The 19783-nt window shown below is 50.5% G+C and overlaps 1 protein-coding gene across 1 annotated transcript in view; it reads right to left on the bottom strand.

Annotated features, from left to right (window-relative positions):
- Positions 1-18447, bottom strand: part of LHFPL7 (LHFPL tetraspan subfamily member 7) — a gene marked incomplete at both ends in the record, with an annotated part of 59086 nt that extends 40639 nt beyond the window's left edge. Inside the window, 2 exons of the mRNA XM_080630234.1 lie at positions 7430-7568; positions 18172-18447. Coding sequence (XP_080486360.1) covers positions 7430-7568; positions 18172-18447 — 415 coding nt within the window. The remainder of the gene's footprint in view (positions 1-7429; positions 7569-18171) is intronic.
- Between the last annotated feature and the right edge of the window lie 1336 nt (positions 18448-19783).

The following is a 19783-nucleotide window of genomic DNA, read 5'->3' as shown; positions in this document are numbered from 1 at the left end:
AAGCTCATGTGATGTGAGGGAGCTTGCTAGGAAAAGTATGGCTGGAAGAACCTTCTGATAACACCCTTGAGCTCCATGCTGGAACCTTGGAAATGATAGAATGAGAGTAAATGCCGTGCACTGTAGAAGAAGGAACAACTAACTGCCTGGAAACTGAATGGAAAGTAACACAGACAAAGGGAAGCAAATTCCCTCTAGAACTGAAGCATAGATTTTCCCATCTGAAAGATATGGCTCTGGCACAGTGCTGAGGTCCTTGGGGCTGGCTTGTATTTCCTCAGAGGCTTTGGAGCCTCAGTGGCACTTGTTATTTGTCGTTCCCGCTTACTACAAAGCACTGTTATTATTTACAAAATATACTTTTTATGGACTGTTACTGCATCCAAGTGCAGTAACTGGCCTAAACTCCAATCCCCAGGAGAACTGTTGAAAGAGAAGCAATTCAGCCACATATTAATATGACAAGGATTTCCCCAGGTTTAAGGCAATAGGAAATATGTTTTGTACAACAGAACTAGTCCTTCCTCGCAGTATAAAACTGCTCTTTTTCAATGACAGCAATGAAAGGATATTACTTCTGCCACTGATGTCACTGGAAATGTATTGCCCTTTTCCAAGAAACCAGTGAAAGGACATGGCTGGTTTATTCCCTCAATGAGGCTACTTATTTAGAGAGAAATACACTGCCTCCATCATTAGCCCAGACACGCTGCTCCAGCTGTGTTCCCTGCCTGAAGGGAGGGCAAAGGCACCAAGTCAGAGGGTTTGTGCCAACTGGCAGAACTGTACCTGAAGAAAATCAAAGCAGAGTTTGAGAACTAAGCAGAAGAAAGAAAACTGTCCAATTGTCAGATAGAAATGAATTCATAACTTCTCTCACGGAGGGTGAAGTGGGACTCACCTGCTGTACAGTGCAGCCAGGATCTGGCCCCTTCCCCTTCAGCAGCTCTGCACCTTGTATGAAATGAGCTTAAACCCTGGGAAGGCTAATGTACCCTTAACCTGGCTGTTAGGAAAGCTGCCAGCCCTTCTCCCTTTTCCTGCTGTTTAATGGTCTGTTTCTCCACTGAAGATTTTAGGTTTTCAAAGTAAAATGAAATGGTTCTCAAACCAAGATGATCTGTCACATGAATGTATGCACCAAAGAGCATGGAGAAATTACTTTTTCAGCAGGAACAGAAATTTCTCCCAGTGAAAGGCTGAAGTTGAGTCGATGTTTGTGGTTCCACTTTCATGCCTGTCGATCTGCAGATCTGGCAAGTTCATTTTGCTCCCCTGCAACAGCCTCCCAGGTGACACCTCCCACTTGGAAGGTAGATGGAAAAAAAGTCAATTGTCTGTTTTAACATGGGAGTTCATCAAATTCTCTTGCAGAGACTGGTGGAATACCATCATCTGGGCTTTCGTGCTGGTGCCCAGCATCTCCACAGTGTTCAGAGCAGTTCCTGCTCCAGGACACATTAGCCTAAGGCCCAGGATGGTTACGGCTTTTACTGAGCTGAATTCTGGAGCAGATTGGCAAAAAATGCTGCAAAAGAGGATCTGAATCAGTGTGAGTGAAAAACTTGAGAGCACACATAAGTCAGGTGTAAGCAATATTGGCACTGGAGCAAAGCACCTCTCGGGCTGGGCTGCAGCAGAGGCCTGTCAGCAGGCTCCTAGCATCAGACATGTATTAGTTGTGTCAGGAATCAGTGAGAGTTCACTGACTGAATAATAATGTGCCTAAGGCAGTTTTTCAACTTTGCAAATGTAATTAAAGAAAGCAGGGGGGGAAATTATTGCACCAGGGGAGGAACCAGGGCTTCCAACGGTGTTGATCGCTGTCTCTGTTGCAAGGATGAGATGTGAAATGCGGAGGGGAGAGGGTGAAGATGGCAGTGAGGACCTGAGCAGTGATGAGGATCATGCAATTACAGCTGTGATGGGAGCGTTGCTCTTTACAGAAAAAGAAGGCAATCGGAAAACAGAAGTGCTGTCCTCATGACTCAGGAGCTGGACCCACCTTCAAGGTCAGGTTTTATGCTGCTAGTTTTTACTTTCATGCCCGAGCATGTCACATCAGGACTGGACTTTGCTTTATTTTTGGCACTTCCCTTGCTTAGACAAATCTTGCCATTTTGGGCAACCTTTCTTGGATGGCTGGAAACGGCTTTATGGCAATGTTTTTTTAATGCTACTCTGGTGATTGAACATACTCAGCATCAGGACTCAGCATGTTTTTCAAGACATTACTGCCACAAGAAGAGGGACCGTGTGGGCTCTGTGATAAAAGCCAAGACGCTATTTTTAAAACAGGGATGGGGGAAGCTTTGGGTGATTTTAAATCAAATCAATGGCTGGACAACAGGGCACTGCTTCCCCCTGCCTCCGCTGCCAAGTTCCTCTTCAGATTCCCAGGGCTGTCTTGTGACAAACAATCCTTGTTGTCAACAGGATGGGGCTCCCACTGCAGCCATGAGAACACCCATCAGGAAACCGGTTATGGGTCAGTCCCTGCCCAGGCTGTGTTGGAGCAGGTGGGAAAAGCTGCACAATCTGGGACTGGCTCCCCCTTCTCCTCAGCCATTCCCAAACATTCTTAGTGTTGGTTGCAGCATTGGTGACACAACCCCAAACTGTCCCCTGCCTTGGGCAGGTATCTGCTCCATTTATGTCTCCTCAAAGAGGTGTCTGCTCCGTTTATGTCTCCTCAAAGAGGTGCTGCAAGGGCCATGCAGTGACACTGCCTGCACCCTGGGAGCAGTGGGCATGTCCCCACTGTCCAGTGGCCCTTGCAATGTCCTCACATTGCTCTCCAGCAACCCCAACAGCTGCTGGTGCCATTATTTCAATCGTGACCACTGGTACCTGGTCATCAGAGATCCCATCAGGCACACTCCAAAACTGCCTCTCGTGGTAGTGACAGCAGCAGGAAAGAGAAGATTCCCGCAGTGTTTTTAATAGCAGGTCAGCAATCACCAGGCTACGACTCCTCTATTTGCTGCAACTGTGGAGATGCTACCAAAGGTCAGAGGACCAAGGCAGCTTGGTTGTACAGTCTCTTGGTGCTGTTTTTATCTAAGTTACTAATTACACATTACCTATATGTCACCAGGCTGATCGATACTAGTCTGAGGAATCAATATGGATGTGGATGACAGTGCTGTTTGCCATCCAGAGCCTGCACAAGCTGGAAAAAACAGGGCACCATTGATCCCAAAGGTAGGCTGAGATGCAGGGTGGGACAGGAGGCACAATGGGGACAGTGACCACACGTTGTCTTCTTAAGTAGCACTGTGACACAGGCACTGAGACAGCCTCCTGGCCAGGGACCTGCCATGTCCATGCTAACCCCAGCACATGACTGCATCCCAAGGCTGGGGCAAACCTCCCACCTATCCTGCAGCATTCCCTTGGGAATGGCACATTCCATTTCAATCTAGATTGCTTTTCAGTCCTTGGAACACAATGTGTTTAAAAGATTCACACTGATCTGAAAATTAACAGTTCTTTTGACGTGTTCTTACCTGATGATCAATAATCACCAGCTACTTCAGCAAGCATAACGTCTCCTGCATTTTGCTTTGCTGCTTAACTAACCAAAAGATGAGACTATCTCTGTAATGCCACCATACTAATGCCAGCAAGAGGGATCTTGGCTGCAGAATGCAATCACATGTTGCAGGAAGAAGCTCTTGGGACTACCATGACATTTGGGATTAAAGTGCAGCTAAGTAAGGGAATTGCATAACTGGGAGTTTCTGCCTGTCTTGCTGGAGTCTCATGACTGTTCTGATTCTGTCGTAGCAATGCTGGGAAATTACTCTTTGAAACCAAAAGAGCCTCAGAAAGGCACGGGCAGGTCAGGGTCATTTGCCCTCAGCACTGGGTTTGTCTTGAGCAGTGAATTGATGGTGGTAGGATTAGACAGAGAGCAGCGTGGGGCAAATGTAAAACTCTCCCCTAAGGCTTCCCTCATGCTCAACTGTGCCTGTGCCCTCAACAAGATGCAAAGCTCTGCAGCCTCCTCCTGTCAGGCCACTTCACAGGCATGTCTCAGAGCCCAGGGAAAGGATCAGCAGCTGTGGGGCAGCTGAGGGTACATCCAGTTACTAACCACTGAGGGATCAGCCACCACTCACCAGCAAAGCAAGAGCACTTTGCCTGAAAAGCTCGTGGTGAAAAGCTTCTGAAAAGCAACACAATCCTGGTTTTTACTGAGGCTTTAGGGTAGCTAAAGGAGCTGTGGAGGGAGGCTGCTAGTCCCTGCTGCCCGCCTGGGAAGACTTGGTACTTTTTCTAAGCAGCAGATGCAATCCTCTTTAGTGCCAGCAGCTTAATCCAACAGCAGACCCGTAATCCTTCCCTTAGTCCCACAAGCCCCAAAAGCAGAAAGCTGGCCAGATTTGCTGTTTGATGGGGTTTACTCAGCCTCAGTTGCAATCTCAGTTTCCACCAGTAGCAAGCCTCACTCCTCTGGAAAGGCCATTCCCATGGGCGTGCAGATGCTCCTGAGCCAGGGAACAGAAATGGACCATGCTGGAAACCCAGCAGAGGCTGCTTTGGCTCTCAGCACCCTGCAGCCTTCAGGACACTCCTCTAATGCAGTGACACTACTGGGGCCTGTGTGGCCTGCAATAGCTCAGAGTGGAGCCTTGGGGCAGCCCAGGGCATCACCAACAGTTGCCCTTGGGTGAAGCCAGTGCCTGGGACACTTTGATGGCCTCATGTTCCTTCCAGCAGCTTTGCCACTGGCAGTTGCTCGAAAACTGGTCTGAGAGCTTTGCAGAGAGAAACTGTAATGTCCAGCTATAAACTGCAAGCCCCTGGCACAGCACCCAGAAGCCACCAGAGAGGTTGTACAAGCACAGCCAGCCCTGGAGAACATCCCCTGCCTTTTCTTTACAGCAGGAAATATTTCTCCCTGGAAACAACTCCTAATTTTAAAATGCCAGCAAACAGGCTTTTGCTGAAAACCAACTGTAGCAAGATATCAGCTCTGCCTCCCTTTGCACTCTCTGTCCCTGGCATTAGCCCCAGGGCCCATCTCCATGAGCAGCAATTGGCCGCAGCTGGAGGTTGGGGCCACCCCCCCAACCCACACATAAATGGGGCCAGCTTGGCTACTTAAGCCTCCTCAGAGGTGCTGCTGTGCAGGTCTGGGAGGAGGAATCATAGCAGAAATTTAATTTTAGTGAGCTGGCATCACACTTGGGAAGTGAGCTCTAATCTCTCAGGCAGCTTTGACTTTGCCTTTAGGATGTGAGAACTGAGCAAATGTTCTGTCTTTTCTCCTTTCCCCCTCTCCGTGCTGCTCTGCTGTTCACTTACCCTTCATTAGAGATCATCCTCTTGTCATTTATGTGGCTATGGTGGGTTTTTTTTTTTTGAAGGGGTGGATGCCAGGCATCAGGAATCATATGTTCAGCATATGGTGGCAATTAGCCCAGCTTTGAACCCTGATGGCATGTCTGTGTCTGCAATTAATGCTCTTCTCTATCTGTGTAAGGTTTTTATCTTCCTTCCTTCTGGGGCTGGAAAAGGAGCAACCTGGATCTCAAAACACAGCAGTAAAGTGTTAAAGGCACAGTTTGAGCCCTTGCTGTGGGGCTGCTCTTGGGACTGATTCTTGTTTGGTTCAGCTTGGCCTTTGCACCTGGATTTACGTTGAGTGTGGCTCAGGGCGCGTGTCTGATACAGCACAGAGACTACAGGGACTGATTCTGGCTCTCCCAGTGCCTCTGCTCATGCACTTTATAGCATGTTTCATGCACCTGGCTCTTTTATTAGGAAATTAAAGTCAATGTTTTATAGTGTTAAGCTTCTTTATTCATGCCTATGGTTCTCTGCAAAGTATCTTGAGTTGTTTTTATGGGATGGGAAAATGGAAGCAAAATCTGGATTTCAGGGGGGAAATACCAGGGCAAGCAGAGGGAAGGTACCTGTGGGACCAGCTGTGCTTCAGGGAAACACAGAAGAAACACAGCCCCCTCCCACTGCTCCACTGGCATCTTCTGGTGGTTTGGTAGGGATTCCCCTGGCAGAGCTGCCCCCTTCACCAGAAATGTGCTTTACCAAACCTCATGGGCTTGCTCTGCTTTCCTTTTTTCCCATATAAATTCATCTACCCTAAAATCCCTGATATTTTCTATTAGATAGTGTGATTTTTGGGGGAGGAGTTTATATCGCTGTCACCTAGCTGCAGCTGATTTTAAATGGAGAGGAACAGGCAGAGAAACTGGGGGAGGTGGGCAGCATTTCTGAATCCAAATACATTAAGCCATTTAATTCTGTTGACTCAGGGCTGCCTGGCTCTGAATAGGAATTAATCCACAGTGAACCAAAATTAAAAAGCACAATACAAAATGCTTAGCAAGGCACTGTCAGGGTTTGAAGCCACCCATTAGCTTGCTTGAAATACCCAGGAAATTTTAATTTGTCAGTAATGCTCAGAGCCTACAGTTTATTTACAGCCTGTTCAATATTACCCTCAGAGAGCCTCATCTGTATTTATCTGCCACAGTCAGTTTCCTTTCCAGGGACTCTTCCTAATCCCTTGCTTGTCTCTTGTTGCAGAGCCAGACACAGCAGGGATGTGCCATCCCCCAAGCAAAGGTAATGCAGACCCCTTTCTGTCGCGCTTATCCCCTGCACAGGAGGCCACCCTGAGCTACATCTCAGTGACCCACACCATCCCCAGTCTGGGGCTGAGCCCTGCTGGCATGGGGCTCCTCTGTCCTGCAGCCACCAGCCAGCACAAAGGGGTGATGGGAATCTTCAAATTGTGGCCTCCAAATGATGCGCAGGTCAGTAGTAATGGTGTACAGGCAGAACCAGCTGCCTCTATGGACCCACAGCCTGGCTGAGCTGGAGCAGCCACGCCTAACAGGCCAGCCTCTCCATCTGTTTCCAAATCAGCTCCTGCCAGATGAGCCCTGATGAGGAAAACATGTAACAGGATTGCCCTCAAAAGCAGCCTGAATGCTGCTGAGCAGATAAGGAAGCCTAGCAGGCCTTGAAGATTTCTCCAAGGAAAGGAGTTTATTATCAGGCACAGACATGACGGGCAGTTTAATCTCCTGTCATGGCCTATGTCCAGTTGGGGTGGTTTGGTCCAATGCTTTCAGCTCCCAGAGATGTGGCTGGGTGGGGAGACAAGTCTCGTTTGGGACTTGTCCTTTCACAGAACAAGGATGGACCTGCCCCAGCTGCCTGCCTTCTCCCATCTGCATTAGCCAATGCATCATCAAGAAAGTAATTTTCAGCAGATTTTATAAGGATGGATGCAGGTGGCAATTGCTAAGTGAAGGGCCACTCACTTTTCTACCACTGTTGGTTAGAGTTTGCAAGCTCCTCTTGCTGAGATCCAGGATGCTGTGAATGGCTGGGCAGCACCCTGAGGAAACCCCACTTTTCCACCCCAAAGAGCAAAGTCCCCATCACTTGCCTGCTGCTGTCTGCATGTAGCCAGCCAGGGTGCAGACTCTCCTCTCACAGGCTCCGCCAGGCAGCAGGACAGCGACGATGGCCAGCAGCGAGCTGAGGGCCAGCAGGGCACAGCCACCTGCACACAGCACGGCACTTGTCTGAAAGGACATGGAGGGCTGTCAGCAAGGTGATCCCCCACCACCAGCCCAGTGACACCACCCCACAAATCCCCCTCTTCAAGTGAGAAGTGGGGCCCCATCATATGCAGCTTCTCCCACCTTCTCCTATTGCTTACAACTTCTTAATGCTTACACCTTCTTCTGTTGCTTAAATTCACTATTAAGTCTTGAGCCCATGGTTCACCTGTCACCTGGTCCCAGGGGTTACTACTGTTTGGGCTATGGTGATAATGGCAAATATATTACATGCATGAAGGGCTACGTCACTAATACAAGTGCCATTAGATGCCTGCGATGCATGTGAGTGCCTCCACTGAGAGCTGAAACTTATCTTGTGACAGCGCCTGCTCCTGCAAGCCTGGCAATTAGAGGGTACTTTGCCAGTGATGCTCCACAGTGGGGAACCTGCTGCTGCAAAGCTTTCATTGCAGCCAGACTCTGCATCACCCAGCTGGGGTAGAAGCAATTTTGCTATTTAATATTCTGGCTTTAAGATGCAAACTGCATCAGCACCTAAAACTGGGAAAAGCACTAATTTATAGCAAAACAGCTCATCTTTTGGTATGGCCACCCGATTGCTGTGTTGTCGCTGTTTCTGTCCCCCTTGCAGGTTACACTTCTAATGGGATGGCACTGGCAGCAGGATGGTCCCTACACCAGCAGTGACACATGCCAGCCCAGCCAGGGCACAGTGTGGGCCAGGGCAGTGAGGGGACGTGTGCCTCTTCTTCCCATACCCAGCTCCTGGCAGCGTTCAAACAGCATGAGGGCATCTCAGTCCCAGCATTGTGGCAGCCACATCAAGACCTGTCATTTCATAGCAAATTCCATGGAACACTTCTGGCTTTGGTGAGTCACTCTGCAGTAACATCCACCTTATGGCTCCCTAAGGCAGCACAGCTGTTAAGACAGGTCTCATCCCCATCTTTCTAGCGAGCTGCATCTTCATAACCTGTGCAGGACCTGCCCTAAGGAGCTCAGGTCCCTCCTCCCCCCGCCCTTGTCCAGCCCTCTGGCTCTGCTGAGACATTCTGGGTAGAAATGCACAATTTTCCTTTCTTAGTTTTCCCCTATATTTGAGGTTTTGGTTTACTATAGGAACAAACCCAATACGTGTTTCCATTTGAGTACCACCGAAGATGTATCTAATCTGCTAAATGTAAGTTATGCTGGGGAACCAAAGGCAGGCTCTGGGGGCAGAGGAATTGGGTTTACCCTGTGATCGAATCCAACCAGCTAAAAAATCCCTCCAGCACTAACAGTGCTGCTTCAGAGGTCTAGCACTGCCCTACATCTTCCTGCTTAATTTACTGCTGAGGTGTTTTTAGCAGCTGGACTGGCTGGTGCTGCGGCAGAACCACTGGCTGCAGGGTCCTGCCTGGGAGCTGCCACTGCTCCAAAAAGGGACACACTAGTGCTGGCAAGTAACAGGCCAGGGAAGCACAGGCACCACCCTGGCACCCAGTGTGAGTGCTTCCACCAGTGCTGCACAGTGATTAGAAATCAGTATCTTATTTATAGCCTATTTATACACTGCACAAGCAATGAAAATGCTGCCCCAGCAATAAATTAATTCCTGACATGTAATGTAAAAGGCACAACAGTGCAAACAGCTACTAGGAGAAAAGGAGAAGCTGTGGCAGCAGGTCTATCTGCTTCTCCCTGGGGCCTTCCAAGCCACTGAGACCTGAAGAGACAAGTGCTGCTCCAGGGCAGAACAGGTTGGGACACCCCAGCAGGGACCAGCCCTTTGCCCCATCCCTATTCCAGGAGGGACCACAGGGATTGGGGTGGAATGGGTGACCCTATTACACAGGTACCCTCCTAGCTTGAGGCCCCATGGGGAGAACAGCTGCTCCTCAGTGTTCCCAGGGCAGCAGCGAGGAAACATGGAGTCATAAAAGGATTACTCTGCCCAGTATCTGAATTCCACCCAGCAACCTGCTAAACCATCCTCCTTCACGAGGCCCATTAATTATTTAGTGCGATGAATTTTTCAGCAGAAAGGGGTCTTGTGAAGCAGGCTTGTTCCTCTCTTGTATGAAGCATATTATTTTTAATGATCCATAATTATGGTAATGCAAATCCCCTAAAAACTCACAGCTCCTGTTGGAAACAACCTATGAGCTGCTATACCCCACAGAAAGGTGCAAAGATGGTTTTGAGGACATAGTGCCAAAAAGAAAGTGCAAACAGGATGCGTGCAGGTGTGTGTGCCACTGAAAGATGAGCTGTGTCTGGTTCAGGTTCTGCCATCAGTGTTCCTAGAAGCAGCAGCAAGACTGCGGGGTCCCAGGACCAACAGCACTCTGATGTGCACAGTGCTGGCCAAGAAAAGACCAAATCCAACCAGGCCATGGCAAAGGGAACTAAGTTCTCATTTTGAATAAATGTGTTAAAATTCATGTAGGCAAGAGGTGTAGGTAAACGGTGAGGTTTGTTTTCTGCCATGTGGGCCAGGAAAGCTGAGCCACAGAACAGCCACCAAGCAGCTTTGGGGGCAGAAGGGGTAGTGCAGCTGAGCAGTTTTGCTGTGGGACACAAGGGATGGCAGTGGTGCAGCTGCCCCAGAATAGGTGGCAATAGGGAAAGGCACAAGGCACTTCAGGAGAGATTGTAAGAGACCCTGATGTAAGCTGATGGTCTTAGTCTGGCTCCTACATTACACTGGTTCACCATAGCTAGAGCTGCTGAAACAAAAGATGTGAACTTCTTTCCCTAATGCATTGGCATTACCTGCCAAAACACTGGATATGCTCTTGTAAACCAGAAATTTTTGGTTTTGTTGTAACCCTTCCAGGTTCAAATTCCTTGCCTGGGAATTGTCCCAAGTGCTCCTGCCCTGTACTGGAGTCACACCTGCAGATCAAACAGCTGCGTCTGAAGAAAAATAATAAGGCTTAAGTTTAGAGAAGTCCATGGAGCAAAGGTACCCAACAGTAGCAGCTAAAACCCTCTCCTTCCAACTGTGCAGGACCTCCCTCTCCCCTCCCTGTTTGTGCCTGTTGCATCTTGAGCAGAAAGGATGCAGGAAATAGGATGCAAAGGCTGAAACCCAAAAATAGACAGGGAGGGAAACAAACGGGATGCATCAAGGCCATCTGTGAGGGCCCAGCTCAGGCAGGGGAAGGAAAAAGCCCATTCATCACAACAGAGAGCACAGCTTCCAGTGGAAAACCAGCCAGGGAGAAGCAGGACCTCGCGGCTTGGTGGGCTGCCTCTCCCCAGGCATTGCAGGCCAATGTCTGCACCACGGGAGATCCCTGGGGAGCCCAGCAGCCCTGGCTTGGGAGCTATCCTGCCTCTGCCACACTGGGAAAAGACATAAAACCCTGTCAGATTTTCTGTTTCCACTCCCAGGGAGATTAATTGTTTATCCCCAAACAAATTAATAGTCCCCTGGTGGGACTGTAAATATGCCTTTATGTGGTGTGATAAATTCTGATTAACAACAATCGCCTACCCATTATTTTAATATTTTACAGGTCTGACACGTGCCATGACTATGCCATTCACTAAGCAATAAATCTGCTGAGGATGCTGTTTCATCCACCAAAAAAACCCCTTCAAATTAAAATGTCACACAATGATCATCCTGGGAAGAATAAATTAATATCCCTAATGAGAAGTTTTTAAAAGTTAACCCATCTTTTGAAGCCAGCAGCCATGGTCTTTGCAATTTAAAGTGAAAAGGGCAAAGGGAGAAAAAACTATCTGGTCCAGTGAGTTAGAGCTGAGAAATGGTACCTGGAGTTTGGCTTGGCAGAGATAAACGAAGTTGGCAAAGCTCCTGCCATCACTGCCATCCCGGATGGGCACCATGGTACACAGAGCAGTAGGCTGAGGGCAGGGTTACAGACTGCTTGTGTATTTCAGCTCTGCTCAAGTGCTTAAGCATCTTTGCAAATGGGGGCAGAAAGTAAATACCCTAAATCATTAGGAAATAAAGCCATGGGCTAAGTAAAAATGAAAAGAAGTGAAAGTCAGAGCGTGTTTGGCTTTCTGGGCTATCTTTTGAGGCAGAAAAGGTCTGAGAAATCCTGACTAAACAGGGGAAAAAACTGGCTGTAAAATCAACTGTAAGAGAAGAGGGTGCAAAAGTAATCAAACTATTGTCTTCCTTTTTTTTTTTACATGCAGTCCCTTCTCATCAGAGCTCTGTGTGATTAACTACTAATTAGGGATTATGCTTTGGGGTTAAACTGGATGGTGCTGTACCTGAAAAGGCAGAAACTGAATGAAAACCAGGGAGTTTAACATTGATAAAAAAGAAATTGGTGCTGGATTTGGGTGCTGAGTGGGGACCTGGGCTTTGGGGTTTGCAGCAGTGCTGGCAAGGACCCAGGAGGCCACACCAGGGGTTGATGCTGGGAAGCAGATGCAGGTGTTGGCAGCTGAGTCTGGCTCTGCTGCATGGCTGCTAGTAGAGGAGAAGCTGTCACCACTGCCTATTGGAGGGCAAATAAAGAGAGCTGAAAAAGATCAGTGCAACTATTCAGGCTGGTATCTATCTGCAGGGCAGCAGCAGCATTGGAGCAGCATAGCTGCCTTCCATCCACGCCAGCACCCAACAAGGTCTCTGCGCTCCCCTGCAAGTTGCTGGTACCAGTGCCACGTGGCTGTGAGGTCCTTCACTCCTCCCATGGCTTCTGGTAAGTTTGACACTGGATGAGACTGCCCTGCACCCAGAACAGTAGTGCCTTCTCCTTGGACAAAGGTGAGTAAAACCCAGGAATATCCACCTGGACACAAGTGAGGTGCCTGCCTCTGCAGGAGATGCTGCATGCACAGGGGTGGGTGGATCGAGCCTCGCAGCTTGTTCATATTTCCCCCATACAAGTCACAGAAACAAACATCCGCCATCTGGTCGGCATTAAAGCAACGGCCAGGAAGAGGATCCCACACGTCCTCGTCTTCTCCTCCTCAGCAATTACCTTCCTTTCAGTGCCATCTGAGAGCTTTCTCCTTCCTATTTGATCTTCCTTCTCCATCCTGCCCCCAAGCACATGCTGCCCCTGCCCAACAGCACTGGGAAATGCTCAGAGTCATCCAGTGGGAATGCATCCAACCTCCCCAAACCAGCCCAGCAGTAATGTGGAGCTGCAGGCATGATGCTGCTGGGGAGGTGGCTCCAGTCCTCATTTCTTCCCCTTCAAATGAAGGATTTGGTTGATGGGTACCTGCCAGCACCTCAGCACACACAGGGAGGTACCTCTCCCCAGCCCAGATTTAGCTGCTCACACACAAAATTCGGCAAAACCCCCCACAGGTCACAGCTCAGCCAGTCCTGACCTTCCAGGTAACTTGCCCACTTCCAAGCTAACCAGGGCATTCAACACAAACACCAGAGGGGTTAATGCCCAAAATGACTCAAGGAAAAAAATGGGCTCTTTTTTTAATTAGGAAGAATATAAGAGACAGATAATATGTCTGATTAATTATGGCTGTCTTTCTTCCAGTGCAGCTGCATCTGGGGACACTGGAAAGCAGTTCCTAATGGTACTGCTTTATCTAAGAGGATGATGGATAGTGGTGAAAGAGGAAAAGAAAGGGAAAAAGTAAGACATTAGCACATCAATGGTGTGCCTGTGACCTCCATCAAGGGATTCGAACCAACTTAATGAAATTTTAATTAGGCAGCAAGCAGTGTGCTGTCGCTGTTGCTGGGTACCAGATCAGACCTTCTTACCCGCACTCTGTTATTATCCTTCCTTGGGATAAGCCGTTTCCCAGCGCTGGCAGCAAAGCTGGGCTTATTGTCATTGGGATCACCCCACAGGTCACAAAATTCTCCCATCTGGCTTTTCCTTACAAAGCCAGTGGAGAGGAGCCCAAAGAGAGTGGGATTTGCAGTCTCAAAGAGGATGGAGGGAATGTCCCACCATCAAAATATCGCTGCCATGTCCTTGCCACCCTGTGCCAGACCCTGAGCCCCACAAAGGGGAAATGCAAGGCCTTTCCAAGATGCAGGGTTCAGGACTCACTGTTTGTTAAGCAGGTTTGTGGGCAGGTGACCCAGCATGAACTGGTCATCACTGTCATGAGTGGACACAGCTAAGCCCAGCCCCTGGCCCTGCAGCTCAAGCAACACTGTGGCTGATACCCTCCTTTCCACACCTTTGTTTAAGCAAAGCAGTTTCCATCTCCCTTTGAGAACAGAGTTGATAGAATTAATGCTGAGAGCAGTCTCTATTTTCAATCAACTTGATCTTCCATGGCCCACCCATAAGCTGGTCCTGCATCAGCACCCATTTCAGCCCAGCTTAATGGCGAGCGGTTCACTGGTCAGTGAGTCCTGGTCATGGTTTGCTATGTGGGCACCGAAGCATGGGACAGAGCCCAGGAATTAAGAGGTTTCCCCAACACCAGGTGTTTTCTATTCTGTTAATGTAGGTCAAAAACCTCTGGGTGGCTAGTGAAGGGAGCTAGTGTACTGCAAGGTAATATGCCTAAAGAAGAAGATGGTGATTTCAGGAATTGCTGAGCACTTACACCTCTTGTCAAAGCTGTGTAAGTGCAATTAAAAATCAAACTGTCTGGTATACAGAGTAAGCTGTGAAGGATCTGCTCTCTTGGGGAGTTCTCATGATGAGGAGCTAAAAGTTGATTTCCTGATAATCCCAAGTTAACATGCTGGCCTGATACACGGTCCCCAGAGATAGAGCAGACTGCCCAAGAGCCAGTCTCACACGTGGCTCCCTGCTTAAGTGACATTGCACTCACAAAATACTCAGCTCTCCCTTGTGCCAGAGCCTATGCTAGAAATTATGGATTTTCCAAATATCTTCCCATCTCCAGGAGCATCCCGTGTGCTTTTCACTGGGAACAAGGCTGCTGCATAGCTCCTCAAACCTGTCCCCACTGGGCAAACCTCAGATTATGTCAGGAGCCCAGCACTGAACTGATACAGTGAGAAGCCATCAATGGAGGTTTATGAAACCTTTCAGCAGGGTAAGCAGGTTTACTGTCCACTTTCATTAAGCTTTGCTCAATCTTCTCAAGTCCTGCTATGGGCAAAAACCCAGGAAAGACCCACTAAGGGGACTCCTGGAGCCATGCAAAGCCTTCCCCCATGTCCTGAATGGATTATTTTGTGCTCTGCTCCAGCAGGACATTGCTGGCTTCATAGGCAAATGTCCGTGTGGTTTTATCCCGAACATCATGGGCGGATCAGCTTCTTTGTTATTTTAGATTATATGCTTGGCAAAGCCTGAAAATAATTGGAGACTATCGGAAAAAATAAAAATAGAAATTTGAAATGAAGCAGCACTAGCTTCCAAAGTGCAGCACTGAGACAGGAGGAACCCATGAGCCAAATGCTCCCACGGAAAGCAAAAATAAATTAGCTCAGGATAAAGCACTATTTTGCACGCACACAGTGATCTGGCACCAAAAATAGAGAAGTAGCGGGATGCAGTGAAGCAGCTCAGAGTTCAAAAGCCTCACCTGTTTTACCCAGCTCTATCAGTTGGCCTCCTAAGAGCCATCCTTTCTCCCCGCAGTGCCTGCACCCCTCAGGAGGCCCCCCTCCAGCCCTCACAGCTCCAAGTCCTCTCCCAATGGATCCTCCTTTCCCATTAACAGTCAGTGTAAGAGCTTCGTTAGCAAATTGGCTGTGGCCTTTGGGCAGTATCACCACCACCATCCTCTCTCCTCACCTGGCTCCCGCCAGACCCTCTGCTCTTGCAAGGTCTCAGTCTGCCTACAACATCTCCAGATGTCAGGGATATTTTATTATATTCCACTCCATGAAATAACCATCATGATGCTGAGCACGGTGCAAAGCCTCAGCAGCCTGAGCACTGGCAGGGTTAAATTAAAGGTACCCATGATATTAGAGAGCTGCAAAGTAATTATGAAAGGAAGCAGAAAAAAGACAGCAACTCTAAGCAGACATGAAGGCCCTCTTAAGAGAAGAAAGGCATGTTAATTAACCTCTAGACATGACTCAGAGCATCATTTGTAGCATGATTAACATAATCCCCCAAGTGCAAACACACAACTGGCATTAACGATCATTTGCAGGACTGAATGCTCCCCCCACCCCTTCAGCGCATTTGAACAGGGAAACGCTGAAAACACGGTAAACAGGAACATTTGCAGGAAACAAAAAGAACAAGGTTCCCTGGGAATCGACATCCTGTCTGCTGGCTGCTCCCACCCCCTTCCCCGTCTGCTGCAGGTGGACATCTTCCCCAGGTATGCTGTCAGCATCCTCCCCAGATGTGCTCTCAGCATCCTCTCCAGGTATGCTTTCAGCATCCCCCCAGATGTGCCACCAGCTTCAAGCCTGAAGAGCTCCTGAGCTCCTGTTGGCTTTTGCTTCCTTTGCCCCCCTCCAACCACAGCTTCATTCCCTTCTCACTAGCCTCTGCTTCTCTAGCAAAAAGCTGGTGGCTGTTTCCAAAAGCTCCTAGATTCCTGTCCACAGTAGGCTCTTGGCTTTCTCTTAAAGAAGGAGCTGCCCCCCGGATTGCTTGAAAGACTGCAAATGTCACAAGTTCTATAAGCAGAGAAAAAGAGCCACAATTTCCCCATCTCTCCAAAAAGGAGAATCTCTTGCTTGAACTTGTGGACAGGGCTCGTTGTGAGCCTGAGTGTTGTCCTCAGCTCCGCCTGCCCAAAGCACTGAGGCATGCAGGTTCCGAGGGCTGCTCATGCGGGAAAGCAAAAGCTGCTGCCTGCCTTAGCAAAGCTGTCAGGGCTGGTTTATTATATTCCACCCCATCAAATAGCCATCACAACAGGTCTTCTCATCCTCATCATGGCAGAAAGCTGGTCAGGGAGTGTTTTCCCCTGAAGGAGACTGCGCTGTTTGTTGTTCATTAATTATTTGGGTGATATTAATAAAGGTGATGAGGATGTATCACCAAAATCCTCTGTAAACTCCAGCTGGCACCATAATATTCATCCTTACAACAGCCCAAGCTCGGGAGCTCAGAGGCTCTGCTTTACACTGTGTTCTGGACCCGAAGTGTTTTCAGAGGCTATCAGCTGGCTGAGGCTGTGTGTAGCTGAAGCTTGTTCAAATGAGTCACTGCTGAGCTTCATTCTTATCTTTAAAGTTTGTTATTACTTGGAAGTGTTTAGCTGCATTACATTTGCAAAAACATCTAAACAAAGGCCAGCTTACGGAAACGACAGCACTTGTGCACGGTTTTATATAAACAGGAAGGATTGTGTGCAGCCAGTTCTTTTCTTTGCAGTTCACAATATTTGTCTTTAATGACAATTTTAAGGACCATGACGGGATGTAAGCAATCACATGCAGACGTGGTGTCCTGAGTCCTGAGAGAGATAACAGCGCAGCTCCACGGCAGGCAGAGAAACTCAACTCCTGACACCATTGCGCCAGGCACAGCCGTGACCTCTCAGGGACTTAGCCCTCATTTGGGAGTTTCTGCGTCGTAGTGACCGAGATCAAGTCAAAGGTCATGTCTTTTGAGCAGTGACAGTGAAATCACACTCGCAACCTCAGGGTAAGAAGCTAAGAATAAAAAGAAACGAGAGGAGAGGAGGAAGTTCAGGGGCACAGGCACGTGGGCTGCGGGATGCCGGGCTGGGCTTTGTGTGGTCCCTGTGCACACCCAGCAGGGACAGGCAACTCTTTGTCACCCCAGGACACCGCAGCAACCCCAGGCTCCATAGGGCAAGGGAGACCTTGGCCTCCTCCCTCCCAAAACCTCTCAAGGGCATCACCCAAGCTGGTGGGCAGGGGAACGGCCAGAAATGCCCCAAGTCCAGGCTCCATTTCTGGATCCAAATGTCCCAGGGGCAGCAGGTTCAGCAACATCCCCACTCCTTCCTGTTTAACCGACCCAGCCACCGAATGATGCTCACTGCCACACCTGGGAGCATCAAACCTCTCCTGCTTTCCTCTCAACTGCCTCCTGGACACCCACTCAGATCATAGGGATTTAAGGCCCCAGCAGGGCAGGGTGGCTGGGTCAGACCTGCAGGGTCATGGCTGGCGGTGGACCACAGCCACGCTTGGGCTGCACTGGTCACCACAGCAATGCAAAGGTGCCTGGGAGGTTTCCATGCAGCACCCCAAGCATGGCCACGCATCCTGAAGAGGGATGTGGCCTCACAGGGACCACGGGACAGCCAAGGCTTGCTGAGGGGATGCAGGGGATGAAAGGGATGCTTGGAGACAGAATGAGGAATGAAAGGGATGCTCAGGGGCAGCACGGGGGATGCAGAGGATGCTCAAGATGGTCAGGGCGGCTCAGGGATGCTGGGGCAGGTCTGAGGGACAGAATGAGGGGATGCTGGGGAGCCTACCTCAGAACAGGGGATGCTGAGGTGATGACAGGGAGACTTAGGGAGGTGAGGAGGACAGAGAGATACTGGAGAGCCTGGGGCAGGTCAGGGGAGATGCGGGAAGGATGACAGAGAGATGGGGTGCCAGAGAGCCTGGAGCAGGTCGGAGGACTACCGGGAGGTGATAGAGTGACAGCAGGGAGCCCAAGGCAGGCACGGGGGATGCCGGGGAAGTGATGAGGTGAGGGGCAATGCGAGGGAGGTTGGGAGATGTCGAGGGGATGCCAGGGAGGGGACGCCGCGGTGTGGGGGCGCTCACCTGCCAGGAGCCGGAGGGGATGTCTCCGAAGCCGCCGGGGCCGGTGGAGCCGTGACAGCCGCGGGGCGGCCCGGTGCAGCGCCAGAGCAAGCCAAAGCCGGCGGCGGCGCGGCCGGGCGGCAGTAGCCAGGCCGGGGAGAGGAAGGCGGCGGTGCAGGCGGCCAGGAGGCCGGCGGAGAGCAGCGCCCAGAAGCAGCCGACGCCGCTGCACATGGTGCGCCGGCGGGGCAGGGAGCCCGCGCCCCGCGCCGCGCCCGCCACCGGCACCGACAGCATCGGCGCCGCCGCAGCGCGGCCGCGCAGCCGCCGCGGCGCGGGGCGGCCGGCGGGGCCGGGCGCGGGGCCGGCAGCGCTGCCCGCGCCCCCTGCGCGCTGCCTGCGCGCCGCCCCCGTTCCCCTCCCCGCGGGGCGCGGCTGAGGCCGGGCGCGGTTGCAACACCCGCGGCGGGCGGGGACTGGGGGGGAGCCGCGGGAGCGGGGCCCCCTCACCTGCGCGCACGATTTGGGGGCTTTTCCTCCGTTTTCCCAGCTGCGGAACGGCCCCTAAAGAGTGATTTTATTCCTGCCGGTATCGTTAATGTTTCTAACTCCCACCTCGCTGCTCGCGGATGCGATGCTGCAGCCCCGCGGACAAAGCTTCCCCGAACAGGGACACGCGTGGGGGATTCGGGATTGTGGGAATTTCTCGGGTGTCACCGTGGCGGGGTTGGGAAAGCGCACACGGCCCGAGGAGATGCGCCGGGACCCCGGCCCCTCGCTGGGAGGTTTCTCACTCGGGGTCTGCTTGCTTGAGCACCATTAATTCCATCCTTTAATCCCGCAGGTTTTAAAGCATTAAAGGCAGAGCGGAGAGCGAGGCGGAACGGGTGCCAGGGGGTTTGGACTTACTTTAGGTATCAAAGCTGCGCCTCCCAGTGCAGCTGCATTTTTATAACAGTCATTCTGAAACTTCATGTATCTGCCAGGTTTTATTCCCGCTAAACCTCCAGGTCGCTTTGCAGCATCAATTGGTATCTCATGCTTCTGCCTCGCAGGTCTTACGGGGATTTCTCCTTCTCCAGAAGCTCTGCTGTCCCCTCGAGACCCCTCTCCACCAAAGCCGGGTCCTTTTCTAAATATAGCAAAAAATAGATTTATCCTGTCCTGCTGTCCTCAGGTGGGTTGCAGGCACTTACTGCCGAGACCGCTGGAACAGTTAAAGGTATTTCGGCAGCTTTTGGTCAAAAACAACAGAGTTTTCCCTTCGGATCTGGGGTGTGGGGGGGGTGTTTTAATTGCAGCCCTCTGGGAAGGCTGGCTCGGAGCCGGGCTTTCCCGAGAACACGGCAGAGCCGGGGGGCTGGCACCCCCTCCTGGTGTGCGCCCAGACTGCGGGCGGGTAGGGGCTGCCATGGGGATAACCACCGCTTACATCTGAATTCACGGACAAAACATCGGGGTAAAATGCTGCCGTTAATGGCTGGGGCTTAACTGGAGCTTCTGTGTGTGAGTGTGTCTTTTTCTTGCATTTAAAAGTGTGCGCGCTTGTTGTGCTGAACTTCCAGGCAAGTTTTGAAGGGACAAAAAACACACGTAGCTTTGTCCCCAGTATCTCCTGGTTTACAGAAACACC

This window comes from Psittacula echo (assembly GCF_963264785.1).
Source record: "Psittacula echo genome assembly, chromosome: 15".
Classification (NCBI taxonomy): Eukaryota; Metazoa; Chordata; class Aves; order Psittaciformes; family Psittacidae; genus Psittacula; species Psittacula echo.
The sequence above is the reverse complement of the archived record's forward strand: the minus strand, read 5'-3'. Positions and strand labels throughout refer to the sequence as shown.